At 40.7% G+C, this 16,961-nt stretch overlaps 1 protein-coding gene across 1 annotated transcript; it reads left to right on the top strand.

Moving 5' to 3' along the window:
* Nucleotides 1-2,736, top strand: cdca5 (cell division cycle associated 5). The gene has a single exon (XM_054763320.1). It carries the CDS (start codon nt 151-153, stop codon nt 850-852), a length of 702 nt encoding a protein of 233 aa, XP_054619295.1. The 5' UTR covers nt 1-150; the 3' UTR covers nt 853-2,736.
* The last annotated feature ends 14,225 nt before the right edge of the window (nt 2,737-16,961 follow it).

Below are 16,961 nucleotides of genomic sequence, written 5' to 3'. Positions count from 1 at the left end.
GCAGTATTACGTGGTCTGTGTGCGACTCGGGCGGGCAATTTGAGCGGCCTTTTCCTGTTGAGTGTTGGAGACACTCGCTGTGGACTGAATATCAACAGAAGCGACTTACTTACACTTTATATACATTGTTGTATCCGATTGGAGGTCGGCATGAAGGGACGAACACCTCCCAGCCTAAACGGCTCTTTGCAGCGAAGACGCTCCCCACGGTTGACTTCTCCTTTGGTAAATGCTGACAACAACATGGCGCCGGCTAATAGCATTGCGGTTAAGCGTTCGATTGTTGTTAGGAAAATAGCGCCAAGGAAAACAACTGCTCAGCCTGAGCAGGACAAAGAAAACACACCGAGACGGCCAAAAGTTTCCACCCCGGGTCTTGTCCCGGATTGCGGCCGGTCTTCTGGTGCTAAGAAGCTGACCGCCATGCCATCACCAATCCTCCCTCCGTCATCACCGAAGGAGCCGACTGCGGACCCACAAGATGCGGTGTGGTCCCAGAAGGTCCGCCGCTCCTACACCAGGCTCAGCGAGAAATCCTTCAACAGTCCTGAAGCCCGAGAGACTCTTTTCGGCTTTGAAAAGCTCCAGACCCCGGAAGTGGGACGGAGTGTCGGGCGAACGACGACGGGCCCGGATGTGTCCAGCTGCTCCTTCACGTCTATGCTGGACGCCGATTACTGTGGCCCTGCGTTCTCCGAGCCGGACGCCAACATCCCCGGTGTGGCTGTGGTGAAGGAGAAGAGGAACCGGAGGAAGATCCAGCAAATAGACGTCACCGAGCTGGACGCGCTCGCTGCCAAAATGAACGCAGAGTTTGAGGAGGCTGAGGAGTTTGAGCTGGTGGTGGAGTAAATAACGTGGAGACTGAGGAACACTGAACTGATGGACTCTATAGTACCTTCACAACGTATCGGAAATGTCTCACAAACCTGATGTTTCTATCCAGTTAAATGTTGATATATTCCACAGCTGTTTCTTGTTATTTGTTAAGTATGATGACATAACAGATGTTAAAGTGTGGACATTTTTGCTGAAATCACTTTTAACTGTTGGTGTCACGTGGAATTACAACCTCACTTGTTGCATGTAAAAGTGAAATACAAGATAAATAAATTGGTAGTACCATATTTCAAGTTACTAGTTGCATGAATAATGAAAGAAGCGGTCGACTGGATATTTTAGGCACATTTTAAGTCATACGGGGGTGTCCAAAGTGCGGCCCGTAAGCCATTTTTTGGCATACTCTTTAAATAAAGAATTAAAGAAATTCATTCTGAATAATATATATTATTACATCAAATTTCTATCACAAAGCTAAAATGTTTTGTTTGCGGCATCCAAGCTTTTTCCATTGAAACCCACTTACTAAAAAATGAAAGAGCCACTTTGATATTTTGTAAATCAACAATGTGTATATTGTGATTATACTATAGGTGAAAAAGCATATTATTAGTATGAACTTCTGACTTTTTTCCCATTTTTGCTGTATCCCCCCCAATATTTAAACTTCTCAATCAAATAAACTTGGTACATTTTTTTTCTCTTAAATTCTGACTTTACTCCCATAATATTTTGACTTTATTCCCATATTACTGTTTTCCCGAGCCTAATTTTCCAAAAATGGCAACTTTATTTTGTTTAGTTAGTTTTTCATATTATAAAGTAAAAAAAAAAGATATTTTTTCTTTTATATTTCACGCTATGCTACTAAAATGATGTTTTTCCTCATAATATTACAAGTTTATTCTCGTATTATGACTTCATTCCCATAATATTTGTCTTTTTTTGTGTTACCTTTCTTGTTAAATTGTCTTTTTAGAATGTGCCACTGGCCAATTAAAAAAATAGCTCTAGGGGCCGCATTTTGGACACCCCTGTCTTACATATATTAAAGTGACACCCAGTGCAGCTGTGTAAATATTCAGATTTTTTTTCGTCAATGCCTGAGATTTGATTATTTTCCAACTACACTGAGTGCCACTGCACCACTTTTAGCTTCTACATGTGAGAAATAAATAGCAAAGACTGCACAAAGATTCTAGGTGTGCAGCACTTAAAAAGGAATGCTTGTAACAGTTTGGCCATTTTAGTTTGAGCAAATGTTTTCATCTCAAGACCCAAACTGGAAAATGTGTGCCTGCTTGTATTATAACCAACCTGTTTTTCTGCACAAAACTCTGATATCCTTCTCACGAATTAACACAAAACAAAGCTTTTTTCCACAAAAAAGCATTGTTTTTATGTACAAAATCCTGCAACATTATTGTCAAGACATGTCATGGATCAGGTTTTCTCACTACACCACTTCCTAGACACCTCAAAAGCCAAATACTTCGAAAACAAATAACACAATTTGAAGTTGCAGCTGTCATTTCCTGGGAAAGTTGGAAACGTCGTCATGTGTGACGCCGCAAATTTTCGAGACTTCCGCTCATGAGCTATGCCAAGTGTTTTTTTAGGCCGCTTAACTCTCCGTGTGAACAAAAGTCAACACAAATGGAACGCACAACGCAACTGCACCACATGGAGTATGTGGGTATCAAAATAAGGCTTACACACTAACATGCATGCAAAACTATACCCGCAGCTACAGCCCGCAAGGCATGCTGGGTAACCTAGTGGTTACTACTCTTCCCCATGCACGCAAGTGTGTTAAAAAGCATGATGCATTAAGCTTTTTTGTTTTATTTTGTCTTAGGTAATAATCAGAATTAATAAAGATATTACCATGACAACAACTTGGATTATTTTAAGTGTATTTAATTCATATGGTAAGAAAATGTCTACTAGTGGATTCTCTGTAGATAAAATGAGCCTCTTGTGTGTAAATTACAGCTGAGACTTGTTAGACAAATGTACTGCATTCCTTCTCGCAGCAACGCTCTCCAGTGATTATGTCAGGCTGACTGAGTGAGCCATCAGTCTACATTTAACGACGGGTAGGCAGGTAAAACATTGCCTCTCGAGGCTTTTAAACGTCTGAACGGATGCGTCGTGTAATTCGCTCTAACACGGAGAGACGCTATCTGTCAACATCTGCCTTTTTAACCCAGCTGCTGCGTCTGTAGGTGTCCTGCGTGCACGCTTCATTGTTTTTCTGTCAACATAATCATCATTTCAGCTGAACGGACTCATTAAATCAGCGTCTTGAAGCGCTCACGTCACCATAAAGAAAGGTTGACTAAAACAATAACAAAACGAAGGTACAGTGGAACCTTGGGCAGCGTCATGAATGCGTTCCAGAATGTCCGGCTCAGACGTTAACCGAATCAATTTTACACATATGAAATAACGTTCATCCAATTAATCCATTCCACAACGCTAAAAATGTTAACACAAAATATGTTTTTATATTTTTACAGCTCCAAATGCATATAAATGATGAATGAAAGGTATAAATGAACATGTGAGGCTCCTTTTACCTTCATTGAAGACATGATTCTTGACGGCTGTCCCCAAAAGACACATTGTGGCAGCGAGATCAACCACCACCATCTTCCTGTTATTTTTTGCATTCAATAGTGTTTCTCACCTCAATACTGTAACCCAAAATGGAGCCAAAGAAAGTTGCAAGTGACAGCATTTTGATAAAGAAGGTGAGAAACACTACTGAGTTCCAGAAATAACTCCTGACTAAACAGGCAGATGGTGTCTGATAGTAGTCGGTCGCCATTTTGTTTGCTAGCTAATACGATGCTAACAAGGAAGGCTGTTTTCTTATCACAAAGTATATTAAGAGCAGTACAGATGGGCAGTGTATTAATAACATGACAAGACGCGTGCCATATTGTAAGCTAACCGGAGAATGTACGCAAACCGAGGTAAAATTGGGGTCATTTTCCAAAAAAACATGCCGACCGAGGTTCCACTTTACTCACTTACAGTCACGGCGAAAAATACTGGCATGCCAAAGATGCCAACAAGTCACGTCGAGGAGCAGACTCAATCAAACGCCATGCCATGGACGCACGAGCAAAGCAAAGAAGTGAAAATTTCACAACAATAACGCAATAATAACATTCACTGCTATTTTGTTGTGATGAGTATGATATAACACATAAAGAAATCGGCCACAACTCGGCATGGGTCGGTATGAGATTCCCGTATGATAACCTTGGGCAAAAATATCACAGTTTGACGGTTTCACGGTATTGTGATTGCAGCTCTAAAATGTGTTATTTTGAAATATCTTTATTGAAAAGAGAAAAAAAAAAGTCCAGTCAAACAGTCATTTTTAAACCATATGATATAACACAATGAAAGTGGAACATATGTGTTGAAAATAAATAACCAAAAGTAACTGAATTATTTTAAAATAAATAATAAAGACATAAAAAACACTTCCCAATTAAGTCTACTGTTGTTAATCCCGCTAAACTCAAGTCACAGGACAATTAATATTTTCTTAGCAAAAATAAAAACAAAAGAACAAATGCAATCAAGTGGCTCAATACCACGGAGTAACCTTGGGTAAAGGTACTATTACGACTTTTTTTCTTGTAAATTTACAACTTTATTCTCCTAAATTTACGACTTTTTTTCTCGCAAATTTTACGACTTTTTCCTCATAAATGTACGACTTTATTCTTGTAAAATTACGACTTTATTCTCACAATATTACGATCTGTTTCGTCTAAATTCACGACTTTGTTGTCGAAATCTACGATTATTTTAATACTCCGTTGTAACAGGCATTGCCTGAGATAGCCGTGAAAAGGGAGGATTTATGTGACCTTTGACCTTGGGTAAAAGGTACCGTTACTTTTTTTCTCGTAAATTTACAACGTTATTCTCCTAAAATTACGACTTTTTTCTCGAAAATTTTACGACTTTTTTCTCATGAATGTACGACTTTATTCTTGTAAATTTACGACTTTATTCTCAAAATCTCGGACGCGATTTTTTTTGTTTCAATGTGGCCCTAATACTCCGTCATAGCTCAAGAAGATCAAAACATATATCGAATTTTTTTAAGTTACCATTTTGTAATTGGAACAGAAAAGAATAGTACGACAGAGGGCTGCATTGAAACAAAAAATTAGAGATTTTGCGAATAAAGTCGTAAACTTACTAGAATAAAGTCGTAAATGTATGAGAAAAGAAGCCGTAATATTACCTTTGCCCAAGGCCAAAGGTCACATAAGTTCCCCTTTTTTCATAGTTGCCTCAGCCTGTCACGACGGAGTATTAAAATAATCTGTGATTTTGAGAATAAAGACAAAAAAACTCGCAACTTTATGTTACAGGCATTGCCTGAGACAGCTATGAAAAGGGGGGACTTACGTATTACGGCTTTATTCTTCAAAATGTACAACTTTATTCCCGTAAATTTACGACTTTTTTCTCATAAATGTACGGCTTCATTCTTGTAGTATTATGACTTTTTTTCTTGTAAATTTGCAGCTTTTTTGCAGATTTTTTTCCCCGATGTGGCCCTAATACTCCGTCGTAGAACAGAGAGTTTATGAAAAGGGATGTGAAAAGACGGCGCGTGTCAACCCTCCATCTATTACCCCTTTTAAGGGCACATTTACCGTAAAGTGGCGTCAAGGGAAGACTAATTGTACACTAATTGCTGCGGATTGTCTGACATTTCCAAAGTGTGGCTGTGATCATCAATACGAAGCGGCAGGAACGCGCTCATTCTAAGTTGATCTTCACCTGACGTTTACAGCAGCTGACAGCAGGTATACGAATGCTGACAGCGTCGGCAAGCGTGAGAAATAATGAGTGTGTCGGCAACCCGGCGACTAAATCCACAGTTTGCTCACGCGTTTAAAGGGTGCAGTTCTGTTTGCCTCCTCGGGTGCCGTGCGCAGCGCGTCAGTACCCTTCATTTGACATTTCGGCTGACGTGACTGAGGCCCTTTTTGGGTATTTTTAACAACTCTGCTTGTCACAGTCAGGAGCTGTCAACTACAGAAGAAGCTAAATCACGATGCTGATTTTTGACGCGGATGGATATTTTACACTCTCAATATAGACGTGTTTTCCTCTTTCCCTTCCATGCCTTTTCATCTTTCTCCCCCACTACCACTCCCTTCCCCTTCCCATTTCACTCACGGCAGTTGTCGCCGGTTCAGCTTGACTGCTTCGTTAGGGCTCATCATTTGCATTCAGATTAATTATCTAATTACCGACAAATGTCCGGCGGCCACCCCGCACTCCGGCTCGTCATCTCGCAGCCTGTAATTATTTTAATCATTTACTTTCATCTGGAGCGTGGCTGCCATACTCCTGTGTTTAGAGGCCATTCTTAATTACCCTGCCAAGACGCTCGTTTTCATGGGAGAGAGAGAGAGGGAGAGAGGGAGAGAGGGAGAGAGGGAGAGGGAGGGAGGGAGTTGGTTTGGGGGAGAACAAGTGTGTGTGTGGAAAGAGAGAGACCAGATCCAGAGGCTTTGAAAGCACAGAGGAAGCGCTCTACTCTCTTTCTCATCACCCAACCAACTAACTTCCTCCTACACACCCCCCATTGTACTTCCTCTCCCTTTTTTCCCCCCTTTATCGCAAGCTCACACAGGAATAGCCTGTGGGCACACACACACACACACACACACACACACACAGGCAGACAAGAGACTCATGCACCCCATTTGTGGCACTATCTCCCTGCAAAATCTATACTCGTCTCCGCTGTTTTCCTTCCATCCATGCATTGCACCTGCAACATCTCCTTTTTCTCCGCTCCCTATCCCACTTTTTGGACGGCCTGCACCGAGGGACGCGAGGTCACCCCCCCCCCCATGCCGCCACCGGACCACTCCGTAATGATGCTCTCACTCAAGCCCCGAAGCCGCACACCCTGACTGCTCTTGTTAAAGGATAGCCATGAGAGTGCGAGAGAACGCGATACAAAGCGCCGTAATTGGCCTCTTGAATATTTAAGTCGCTCGGGATGAAAGTTTTAATGAAAAGATGATTATCTACCAGTTTATCGCACACACTGTTTCATATTTCATTTACACATGTTCCAGCCGAGCAGCTCTGTCCGCCTTGGCAGTTGCGGAGGTGGGAGGTTTTGTGGAAGGGTTTGTCAGAATTTAGGCCGGGATTTGTAGTTTCCTGATCGCAAGTCTGAAAATAATTTATGAACCTGCACCTGGACAATAGCAGCAAAATTGTATTATTAACTAGAGGGAAAAAACGTCAGCAGAAATGTGCCTGTGACTGCTGAAGCTAAACTGAAATGTGGAATGAATGTTGCAATCGATTCACCAGCCGAGGATCGAACCAGCAACCAACAGGTTGCGAGCCAGCCACTCTCCGATCTGAGTCATTCCACCGTGCACAGGATCAGCAGAATGCTACATGTAAATGCTCAATGTAAAATTCATTTCTATGCACAACTTTGAAATAGTCCATTCCTTTTCAATGGGAAAATGTCACAGAAAACATTCAACGATAGAAAATGTGGGATTTTTTCAAAAGTCCCGTTAGACGGCTTACATTTTCTGTATGAGTTGAACGTTTTAGACTTGGACATACTTTATTGATCCACAAGGGAAATTGCTTGATTACAGTAGCTCATTTGCAGAAGAAAAAGACAAACCCTCAAAATAAAATGCAGTGCGATATGAGTAAAATATAATAAAACTAAACAAATACAGTATAAGATAAACAAGATTTGCATATTTACAAATAGTATGTGAAAATATTGTAAATCCAAGGAAATTTGCACTCTACAGACAGGTAAGTCAGGATCGCAAAGAATGAAGTCCTGTAGCGTTCACTGTGGGAACGGAACTGGATGAGTCTGTTGGAGAATGAGCTCTGCTGCCCCTCTATTGTCCGATGGAGTGGGTGGGTGGGGTTGTCCATGATGGAGAACAGTTCGTCCAATGTCCTCCTGTCTCTCACTGTTAAAAACGCTTCGGACAGAGTGCCGATAACTTGCTCGGCTTTCCAGATCAGAATGTTGGAAGTGAAAAATGGAGAATGATTTTCGAAGTGTGTAAATATTTTGAACATTTACACAGGGATCAAACCAGCAACCATCGGGTTGGGAGATGACCAACCTACCAACTGAGCCGTGTCACGATGTAAAAGAAGTAGAATGATTTCCCACAAGTAGGAGGCACCTTTTAATTTGTCCATTTGTTTTTAGCAGACTAAAAATGGCAGAATTTGAAAAGATGGAAAGTAAAAATGCAGACTGAATTTTAAAATGTAAAAGTGAGCTGACTGATTACAGTGGGATTGACCCAGAAACCATCGGGTTGAAAAACAACCACTCGACCTCCTGAGCCATGTTTCACTACAGAATAAGCAGAATGTTGCAAAAACTTGAAATCATTTCTACCAGTAGGGGGAGCCAAATCAATTGCCCATTCATTTTCAATGAAAAAACTACAGAAATTACAGTAAGTGTGGGGATTTTTTGTCCAAGTAGAGTTGTGTGCAAGGTCTCAAATCAAATTTCAAGTATTGATATCAGCCACACTAGGTATCAGATCAATACCAGAATGCGCAGTATTGCCCACCCCTACTTTCTCAGTGATATCATTCATGTTGACATTTCTTCCTTTCAGCTTTTTCCCCCGTTTTGACATTTTCTTTTACCTGTTGGCAAACTTTACAACAGTGACTTTTGTTGTTATTTCGACACCAACTTCCTCGTTCATGTGTGTGTTTCGCTCCAACTCATCCATTCTACTCTTCATTTGCAATATGATCTGTTACTTAAACGCATATTCCTTCGTGAGAGCTGTCATCTTCTCATCTTGCTCGGGGCGCACTTGGCGGAAAATAAAATCGCTGCTCACATTAAAAAATGCTAACATAAATAGCACGTTGCCAGGTTAGAATGGCTAATGACTAGCACAAAAACAACCAGAGAAGTTTGACAACAAACATACGCATTTATTTATTTGTTTACCTGCTTGATCATATTTCCTGCCCACAATGAGGAAAAATCTCTTCGACTAATACTCGGATACTTCAACAGCCCCCTTGTGCGACAAGGAACCATATTTGGTTGCTTAAATTCAGTTAAATTATCACTACACCACATTATGGAGCAGCAAAACACAATTTTTTCTCCTCAAGTTACTCAAGTATTATTGTACTGCTATAACATCGACACATACTGCAATACACGAATAACAAAATACATAATTTATTATGACAATCATGAATCAAAAAGCCCTTTGCTTTTGCAAAATTCATAAATCATCAACAATTTCTTGTCAAATTATTCAAAAAACAAAAATCAACCACAAGTTATAATAAATATTTAGACTTTATTGATCTACTGCTCAGTTGCAGAAGAAAAAGACAAACACACTAGGTAAAATGAAATGCAATGTGAATAATATATACAAAATATAAGATCAATTAAAAGAATATAAGCTAAACAAGATTTGCATATTTACAAATAGTGTGTGCAAATATGGTAAATGCAAGTAAATGTACACTTAATGCAAGGGAGGACAGACAGTACAGTGCAATGGTGTTGCGAATGATCTTGTTCTGTGAAATGGTGGACCCCAGATGCAGAGACCAGAGTTGCAACAAAAATATATATATTCTTTAATGCAGTCCAAAAAGGTTTAACAGGGGCAGAAGGCACAACATGGAGCAGTAGCGTAGTAGTCGTGTAGTGTAGTGCTCGAACTACAAGATAAAATGCAGCGGAATTAAATGGCGGAAGAGGTTTACATACCGAGGAAGAGCGGCTGTCTGAACGGCATGGAAGACAAAGGGGATAATCCAGCAATACTCACCTGAAAGCCGTGAGCCTAAGTAGCTGCTGCAATCAATTACAGGTGTGCCCAGTGGAACCGCCTCCTGCGCGAGAAGGGAGTTCTGTGGGGGGGGGGGGAAAAAAGGAAAGGAGGAAAAGGCAGGGACAAAATAATAGGAACAGCAGGGGTGTAACAGGATAGCGTAACAGATCTTTTACAGACAGGTGAGGTCTTGTAGAGCAGGATAGCATGTGGAATGAATGAAGTCCTGTAGCGTTCACTGTGGGAACGGAACTGGAGGAGTCTGCTGGAGAGTGAGCTCCGCTGCCCCTCTAATACAACTTAAAAAATAATTTTTTATTTACCAGTTAATAAATAAATGTAATGTAAATATATTTTTTTAATTTTGAAGTAAAAGCAAATTGATCAACTTTGTTGTGGATTGTTCTCATCACTGTAACATCGCTGCATGCATATGCATCCAGAAAACTGTAATTCTGTTGGCTAAAAACATCAGATGGCAAATGAACATGCTCATTTCGGGCAACACCCTCGCTGGCGCGTCTCCTCCGCGCAACACCCCCCACCCACCCATTCTCAAAGACAGTTTGATAAAAGAGCAAAAGGACACACTTTTCCTTGCAGGATAAACAGACGGCTGTTTGTTATTCATTCTCATTGTACATAATGGTGGAGCCATTAATCCCTTTTTGCTGGAAGACGGCGTGAAAAAGCGGCGTAGAGCGACGCTGACATGTAACAGTTTTGCCAAATCCCCAGTGGGATAGGTGTGGTGAGTGGGCAGGGGCGGAGGGTGGGGGATTAAGCGAGGACCCACACATAGCCTTAGGCCACAGTTGGGAATGGGACAGCAGAGATTAGACACCGAAATACGGTGCGAATAGGCCATTTTGGTGGGCTGGGATGCAGCGTTGGTGGGTCAGCATGTAGCCAATGACTGTCTTCTTTTGGGAGATACAATGCACTCACTTGATTGGCAATGCATGACCATAAAAGATAAGAGACTGCGTGAAAGGCCACGTGACAGGAGATTAGTCTGGGAATTTGCATTCTGCGTGTTATTTGATTGATTTTTGCCAAAGTTGCAGAGATAAATTCATGAGCTGCATTATTAAACAGTTTGGTTGACGGGCCACCATATGTCAAAACTGGAGTTGAATAAAACCCCTGAATACTAGGGGTGCAAATTCTGGTTTCGATCCGATTACAGGTCAGTATAGGACTAATATTGCCAATACTGATGCCGATACTTTTTACTTGACATTTTCTCATTGGCCTCATTGAATGATTTGGTGATTTTTGCCTTGAATTTGTTGATTGTTGTCAGAATAAAGGACACGGCAAACAAAAACCAATTGAACAATATACATGTGCATTTGAATGAATTGGAATATTGTTCACAGAGTGAAATATTTCAATTTTTAATAAACATACAAGCCCTTCATTCCTAAAATACAGCAACTATTGTTAATATTTGCTTTCTTTGGGAGTACATTGTGTGTCCTCACTCATCATCCTACGATTAACTTTTCATTGGTTATTATTATATATTTAGTATTATGTATTATGACTGTTATATAATTTATTTACAGTGATTTTAAACCCTGACTCCTATTTTACCACATTGCCTTATCATTTTCCTATGTATTTAAAATTGGCAAAGAGTGCATTTGGAATACAGGAAGTGAGAAATATGACTTTCTCACCTCAAAGTCTCTGCTTTTCCTTTGATTACGGCTGCAAAATAACCCAAAATGGAGCTAAAGAAAGTTGCAAGTGGCAGCATTTTGACAAAGAAGGTGAGAAACACTGTTGAACTCAAGAAATAACTCATGGCAAAACACGAAGGTGGTGTCCGTGTTGATCTCGCTGCCACATTGACTCTTTGTCAACACATCATCAAGTAACCTTAAATGTTCATCTATCATTTTCATTCATCATTTAGAATTGTTTTATGTGGTGTAACTGTGTTAGTTGGCACAGAACTACAGCGTCAACCACTGATGACGTCATAGGCGGGCGACGGAACTGACTGCCGGTTCCTGTTTCCATGTATGAGCAAGCTAATAGGCTGCTAATACATGAAGAAAACAGTTGGACTCAGGTAGGGTAATAATGTACCATATTGTACGCAAACCGGAAAAGAATCCAAACCGAGGCAAAGTTTTGGGGTAAATTTTCAACGTTAACCGAAAACTACATACGCTAATCAAGGTTCCACTGTATAAATATGCATATGGTCTACAATGTAGCAATATAAACAACACGGCAGTAGCGAATGAGCTCATCATGCGATCATACTGATCCTACCCTTGGTATCCTTATTATCAATACAGTGTTCCCTCGTTTATCGCGGGGTACGGGTTCCCAAAATAGCCCGCAATAAGTGAAATCCGTGAAGTAGCCAACTATATATATTTTTTTACAATTATTATATATCTTTTAAGGATGTAAAACCCCTCGCCATACCCTTTATACCCTTTTCTCAGACAGGCATTAACATTTTCTCACATTTCTCTCTTGTTTAGACGCTCTCAAAGTCCAAATTGTTGTTTTTTAATGATCAACCTACTAGGTTGGACATAAGAAATGATTAAGTGACTCATATATGTTTCACTCCTATGGCCGTGCCTCTTCGTCCTGGTGCCATTTGGCTGTAGCGTTCTTGTAATCCTTGTAAAACCGTATCGCTCCTGTCGTATTTTCCTCACACGATAAGCTTCTTCTTGTTCTTCTATCGCTTACAGTCTTGGCGGTCAGGAAGCAGCTCACACAGTTCGCTAGTTTGGTAGCCGTGACCGCAACCGGAGAAGGAGATGCATCGACAATGGTCTACAGCCAATCAGGATGCAGCAGACAGAAAGGAGAGAATAGAGAGAGACACCGCTGCCTGTGCTCAAGCACAGAACTACAGCACTCAGCTTTCCGCAATGCAATTCTTCTTAAAGGGCCAGGCTCGGCCTGTGACGGTGTTCGTGTGCTGTAAAAAAAATTGCACCGAAAAAATCCACAAAACAGCGACACCGCGTTGGAAGACTATTTAGATGGACCCCTGCTGAACGCAATGCAAGAAAATGCATTAAAACTAGAAAAGATATGGTATTATTGGGTGGTATTGGTAAAAATACCCCAAAAAATCAATTAATAAATTGAAATGTTACTTTTAAACAGTATTATTATTATGATTAAATAAGAAAAAAATGCATGCATCTCAACAAAGTGTCTATTTATCGATCAATCCTCAATTTCACAGCACTCAGGTGGGCACGACCTGCTCCATATGTGGCTTTTGTGGACAAAGTGTCGCCGTTTAGCTCCAACTTTGCGCCTCAGAAGAGGAAAGGGGGGACCCTCGGTCAGCCACGGGGGTCTACAGTGGGTGTGGAGGGAGGAGACAAAAGAAAAAGAGCAAGTTAAATGGAAGTGACAATGTGCAAACATTCCTGCCGGCAGCTGCGTGGCATTCTCTGTAGACACACACACACACACACACGCACGCACGCACATAGAGCGTGGTCACCAGACCCTTCTGACCCCCACCCGCCCCTCATGCCTGGCACACGCACCTGCCGCTCCCAGCCGTGCTTTCACTTGACAAGCGCATAATCTATGGGCGGGTCCCGGGCCCTGCTCCACTCAATGTGTTCTTGAGAAAACCCCTTATGCGTGAAAAAGCTCCCTTTCTCCCTCTTTTGTCCAGCGCCGTTTTATGGGGCAACATTGAGCATTATGAGGTTTGGGGGATTTTTCACACCACTCTATAGAAGACGATAATCCTTTCAGCCGGGAGACGAATAAAAACTTTAACCTGCTGTTTTTCATATTTATTAGCTGGTTAAAGCGGGCGAGGCAGCTGAGCCGTCTCACACACACACACACACGCGCGCGAACGCACAAACGCACACACACGTAGCTCCTCTAATGGACTCTATTGTTGAGCTAACTTCATCAGTGGACAGAGTCAAGTGGCTGAGTGGCAACAAGGTCACAAAGGTTGCTCTTCTGTGCAGTTCAACAAGTTGTTAGGTGATATTTTCGCTGGGGCTGTCGAACGATTCGAATTATTAATCAGATTAATCGCAGTTTTCAAATGGATCAATCATGATTATCATTTGCAAACTATGTCTGAAATATGCCCATTTTGTCTGCATGTTATGGAAAGAAAGATAAATGGCAGGACAGGACCATCATTAGTAGCCCCAAATATCTGAAAATTCACGTACCGAACACTCGTTTTCTAGTTTAATCGAAGCAGAACATATGAATCACACTTGAACCCTGTTATTATGACCAATGAGGGGTTGCGTTCAAAGACACCAAGTCATTTCAGTTGAATTCACATGCTATGAGTGTGTTTTCTGGGTTTCCTGAGCATACTCAAATGCAGAAAATTGCATTTCCGCCTTAACAGTTGCAACATGAGTGATAAGAATATCCACTTATTGTTTTTCTTCGTATTTTGGTTTATTTAGACCACACATACATTTAGAATAAAGACGTTGCTGTGGTGTTCGGAGTGTCCCTGAATGCATCTTGCAGTCATTTAGTGACAATGAGGAAGTGTCGTCCCCAGGACAGACGGACTAGAGACGTGTTTGTGAGTCGAAGACACATGCAGTCGTGTGGAAAAGTTTTTACCCTGATTTTTTGGTAGACAGCAGAATTCATGGTTTCATTTCTCACAACAAGTCTTCCAGGTCCGGAAGCAGAAAAACAGCCCCAGACCATCACACTACCACCACCATATTTTACTGTTGGTATGATGTTCTTTGTTCGAAATGTTCCTACGCTCCTCCACGCACCCTCACTTCCTCCTTCCCGTCATGTGTGATTTTTCCGGTCACATGATCCCTGCCGGAATGCACTTCTGCCACCTTGTGGCCGTTTTTATGGCTTAAAAGTGAAATCCATTAGTGGAGAGTTGCGTCATCACCTCTTTTGGTGTTTTTTGAGACAAAGAAAAAAATTTCTAAAAATGTCATTTTCACTGTATATGTAAAAAGAAAAACATATTTGGGGGCTGGGCTTGTTGCTCTCCAATGAAAAACATGTAACTCCAACTTTTGTGAGGTTTTTTAATAAAAAAAAAAAATCAAAAATATATATTTTTGGTGTTTTGAGACTTAAAGAATAATCTAGAAAATGTCATTTTCACTGACTTATAAAGAGAAACTAATATTTTGTGGCTTTGTTGCCAATGAAAAACATCCTCCACGCTCCCTCACTTCCTCCTTCCTGTCATGTGTGATTTTTCCCGCCACATGATCCCCGCCGAGCTCTTCTCAAATGCACTTCTGCCACACTGTGGCCGTTTTTATGGCTTAAAAGTGAAATCCATTCGCGGAGAGTTACGTCATCACCTCTTTTTCCCTCTCGTGCAAAAAAAGGTAAAAAATGTACGGATACATTGTTGGGAACGGGCGTTCGGGTTCATAAAAACGTACAAGTACGTCTTTGGTTTTGACTGAGTTTATATTATCGTTGCTTGACGTTGACAGTGACATTTCGGTGTCACCGTTCTCCGTTTAAGGTGAACAAAAACGCTCCCGAGCTAAACTGGGATTTTGCAAATGACTTTTTAAGAGGTTCAGACGTCAGGTTTGGCATCCCTTCATCCTTCCACGCAGCTTGGTGCCTCAAGTCGACAAGTCTTTCTATCCAGTTCATCATACCCAGTCCTCCGGCCGCAACTTCCCTCTACCCTTCCTCACCCTTCCTCACCTCCCCCCCCCACCACCACCACCACCAGCACCACCTCCTCCACCCCCTTTCTGTCAAAGCTGATTGTTTCCACGCCAGCAGAGTGCTGCGGGCTAACACACTGTCACACCACATCAGGCAGAGGAAAGAAGGGGTGAGGGAGTCTATGATAGCTTCTATATGCATTTCTATGTTCAAAAAGACACCCCCCCACCTCCACACACACACACACACACACACACCAGGCAAAGCCTTGGCCACAGCAGGAGTGTAATACAAGAAATATTGTCCAAAAGAAGAAGGTGTTGAACACCGTTTTGAATGATTTCTGCACAAATAGAAACTATGACTCGCTCTAGTGTAATGCTAAAATACATACTAAAAAAAAATCAAAGGATTGTGGGGGCCGTTTTGGTATTTTTCATTTTGCAATAAAGTCCAACCCAATTTGTACGAATTTACTGTATATCTACATACATTATGTAAAGGATAAAACAGCATGCGTCTCAGATTTGTGTTATTAATATCAAGAATGTGCTCCTGGGCCACACTTGACCTGAAAGTGCACGCTACTGAACTAAAACAAGTATTTGTTAAATATTTTTCTGTCTGAAAACACTTTATTTTATTTTATTGTATTTTAATTTAATTTAATTTAATTTAATTTAATTTAATTTAATTTAATTTAATTTAATTTAATTTAGTCTTAAATATACTGTACTTTGGAACTACAGTTCATTATTTTGATGAAACGCTACATATAGGCCAAAACACTGCCCCCTAGCGTCCAGACGTGTAAAACTGCAACCATTGATGACCTCGTCATAATGTGTTTGTTATCCAGTGTCGCCCTCTAGTGGACGTTGTTGATTCACCTCCCCGGGCCATGTTGCAGGTCCACAACTGAAAAACAAACTTGTGATCGTCCAGTGATGCTAACGACAGAGGAAACAGCTTATCTGAAATGTGTGTGGTAAACTGTTCTGAATTGCGTAACAAAACAGGAAACTGCCCCGTGGCGCCATGCGACACAAAGGCTAGCTGTGTGTTTGTGATCGTCCTGATTGTTGATTATTTAGAAGAGTTTTTGCGAAATGTGAGGTTTTTTTTTTTTTTTTTCATTTTTAGACACTTAAATGAAAGTGGAGACTTGCTTTTAGGGTATTTGATATCACGTAATATATACAAATATTCATGTTGGGTCACTGGACGCTGCTGGTTATCAATGATGTCATTTTTATACATTCAAAAAATAAATACAACTTCATAACATTTCAATGAATAAATACAAAATAATGACATTATTTCTGAGTACTGGACAACAGTTTGCCTGTATTAAATCAGGGTTGTCCAAGGTGAGGCCCGGGGGCCATTTTTTGTCATGTGGCATATTCTAAAAAAATGTTAAAAATGTTAAAAATTAAAAATTGAAAGCTAAAAAAACAAAAATGCATTGTCTGAGTATATTATACATATATAATATGTATAATATATTCTGAATATATTATACACACACATATATATATATATATATATATATATAAATTATATAAA

This window comes from Dunckerocampus dactyliophorus, chromosome 20 (assembly GCF_027744805.1).
Source record: "Dunckerocampus dactyliophorus isolate RoL2022-P2 chromosome 20, RoL_Ddac_1.1, whole genome shotgun sequence".
NCBI classification, from domain to species: Eukaryota; Metazoa; Chordata; class Actinopteri; order Syngnathiformes; family Syngnathidae; genus Dunckerocampus; species Dunckerocampus dactyliophorus.
Note: the sequence above shows the minus strand (reverse complement) of the source record. Positions and strands in the feature narration are given on the sequence as shown.

Excerpts from the sequence above, each read along its gene's own strand:
- cdca5 (XM_054763320.1), top strand. The coding sequence starts at position 151 with ATGAAGGGACGAACACCTCCCAGCCTAAACGGCTCTTTGCAGCGAAGA.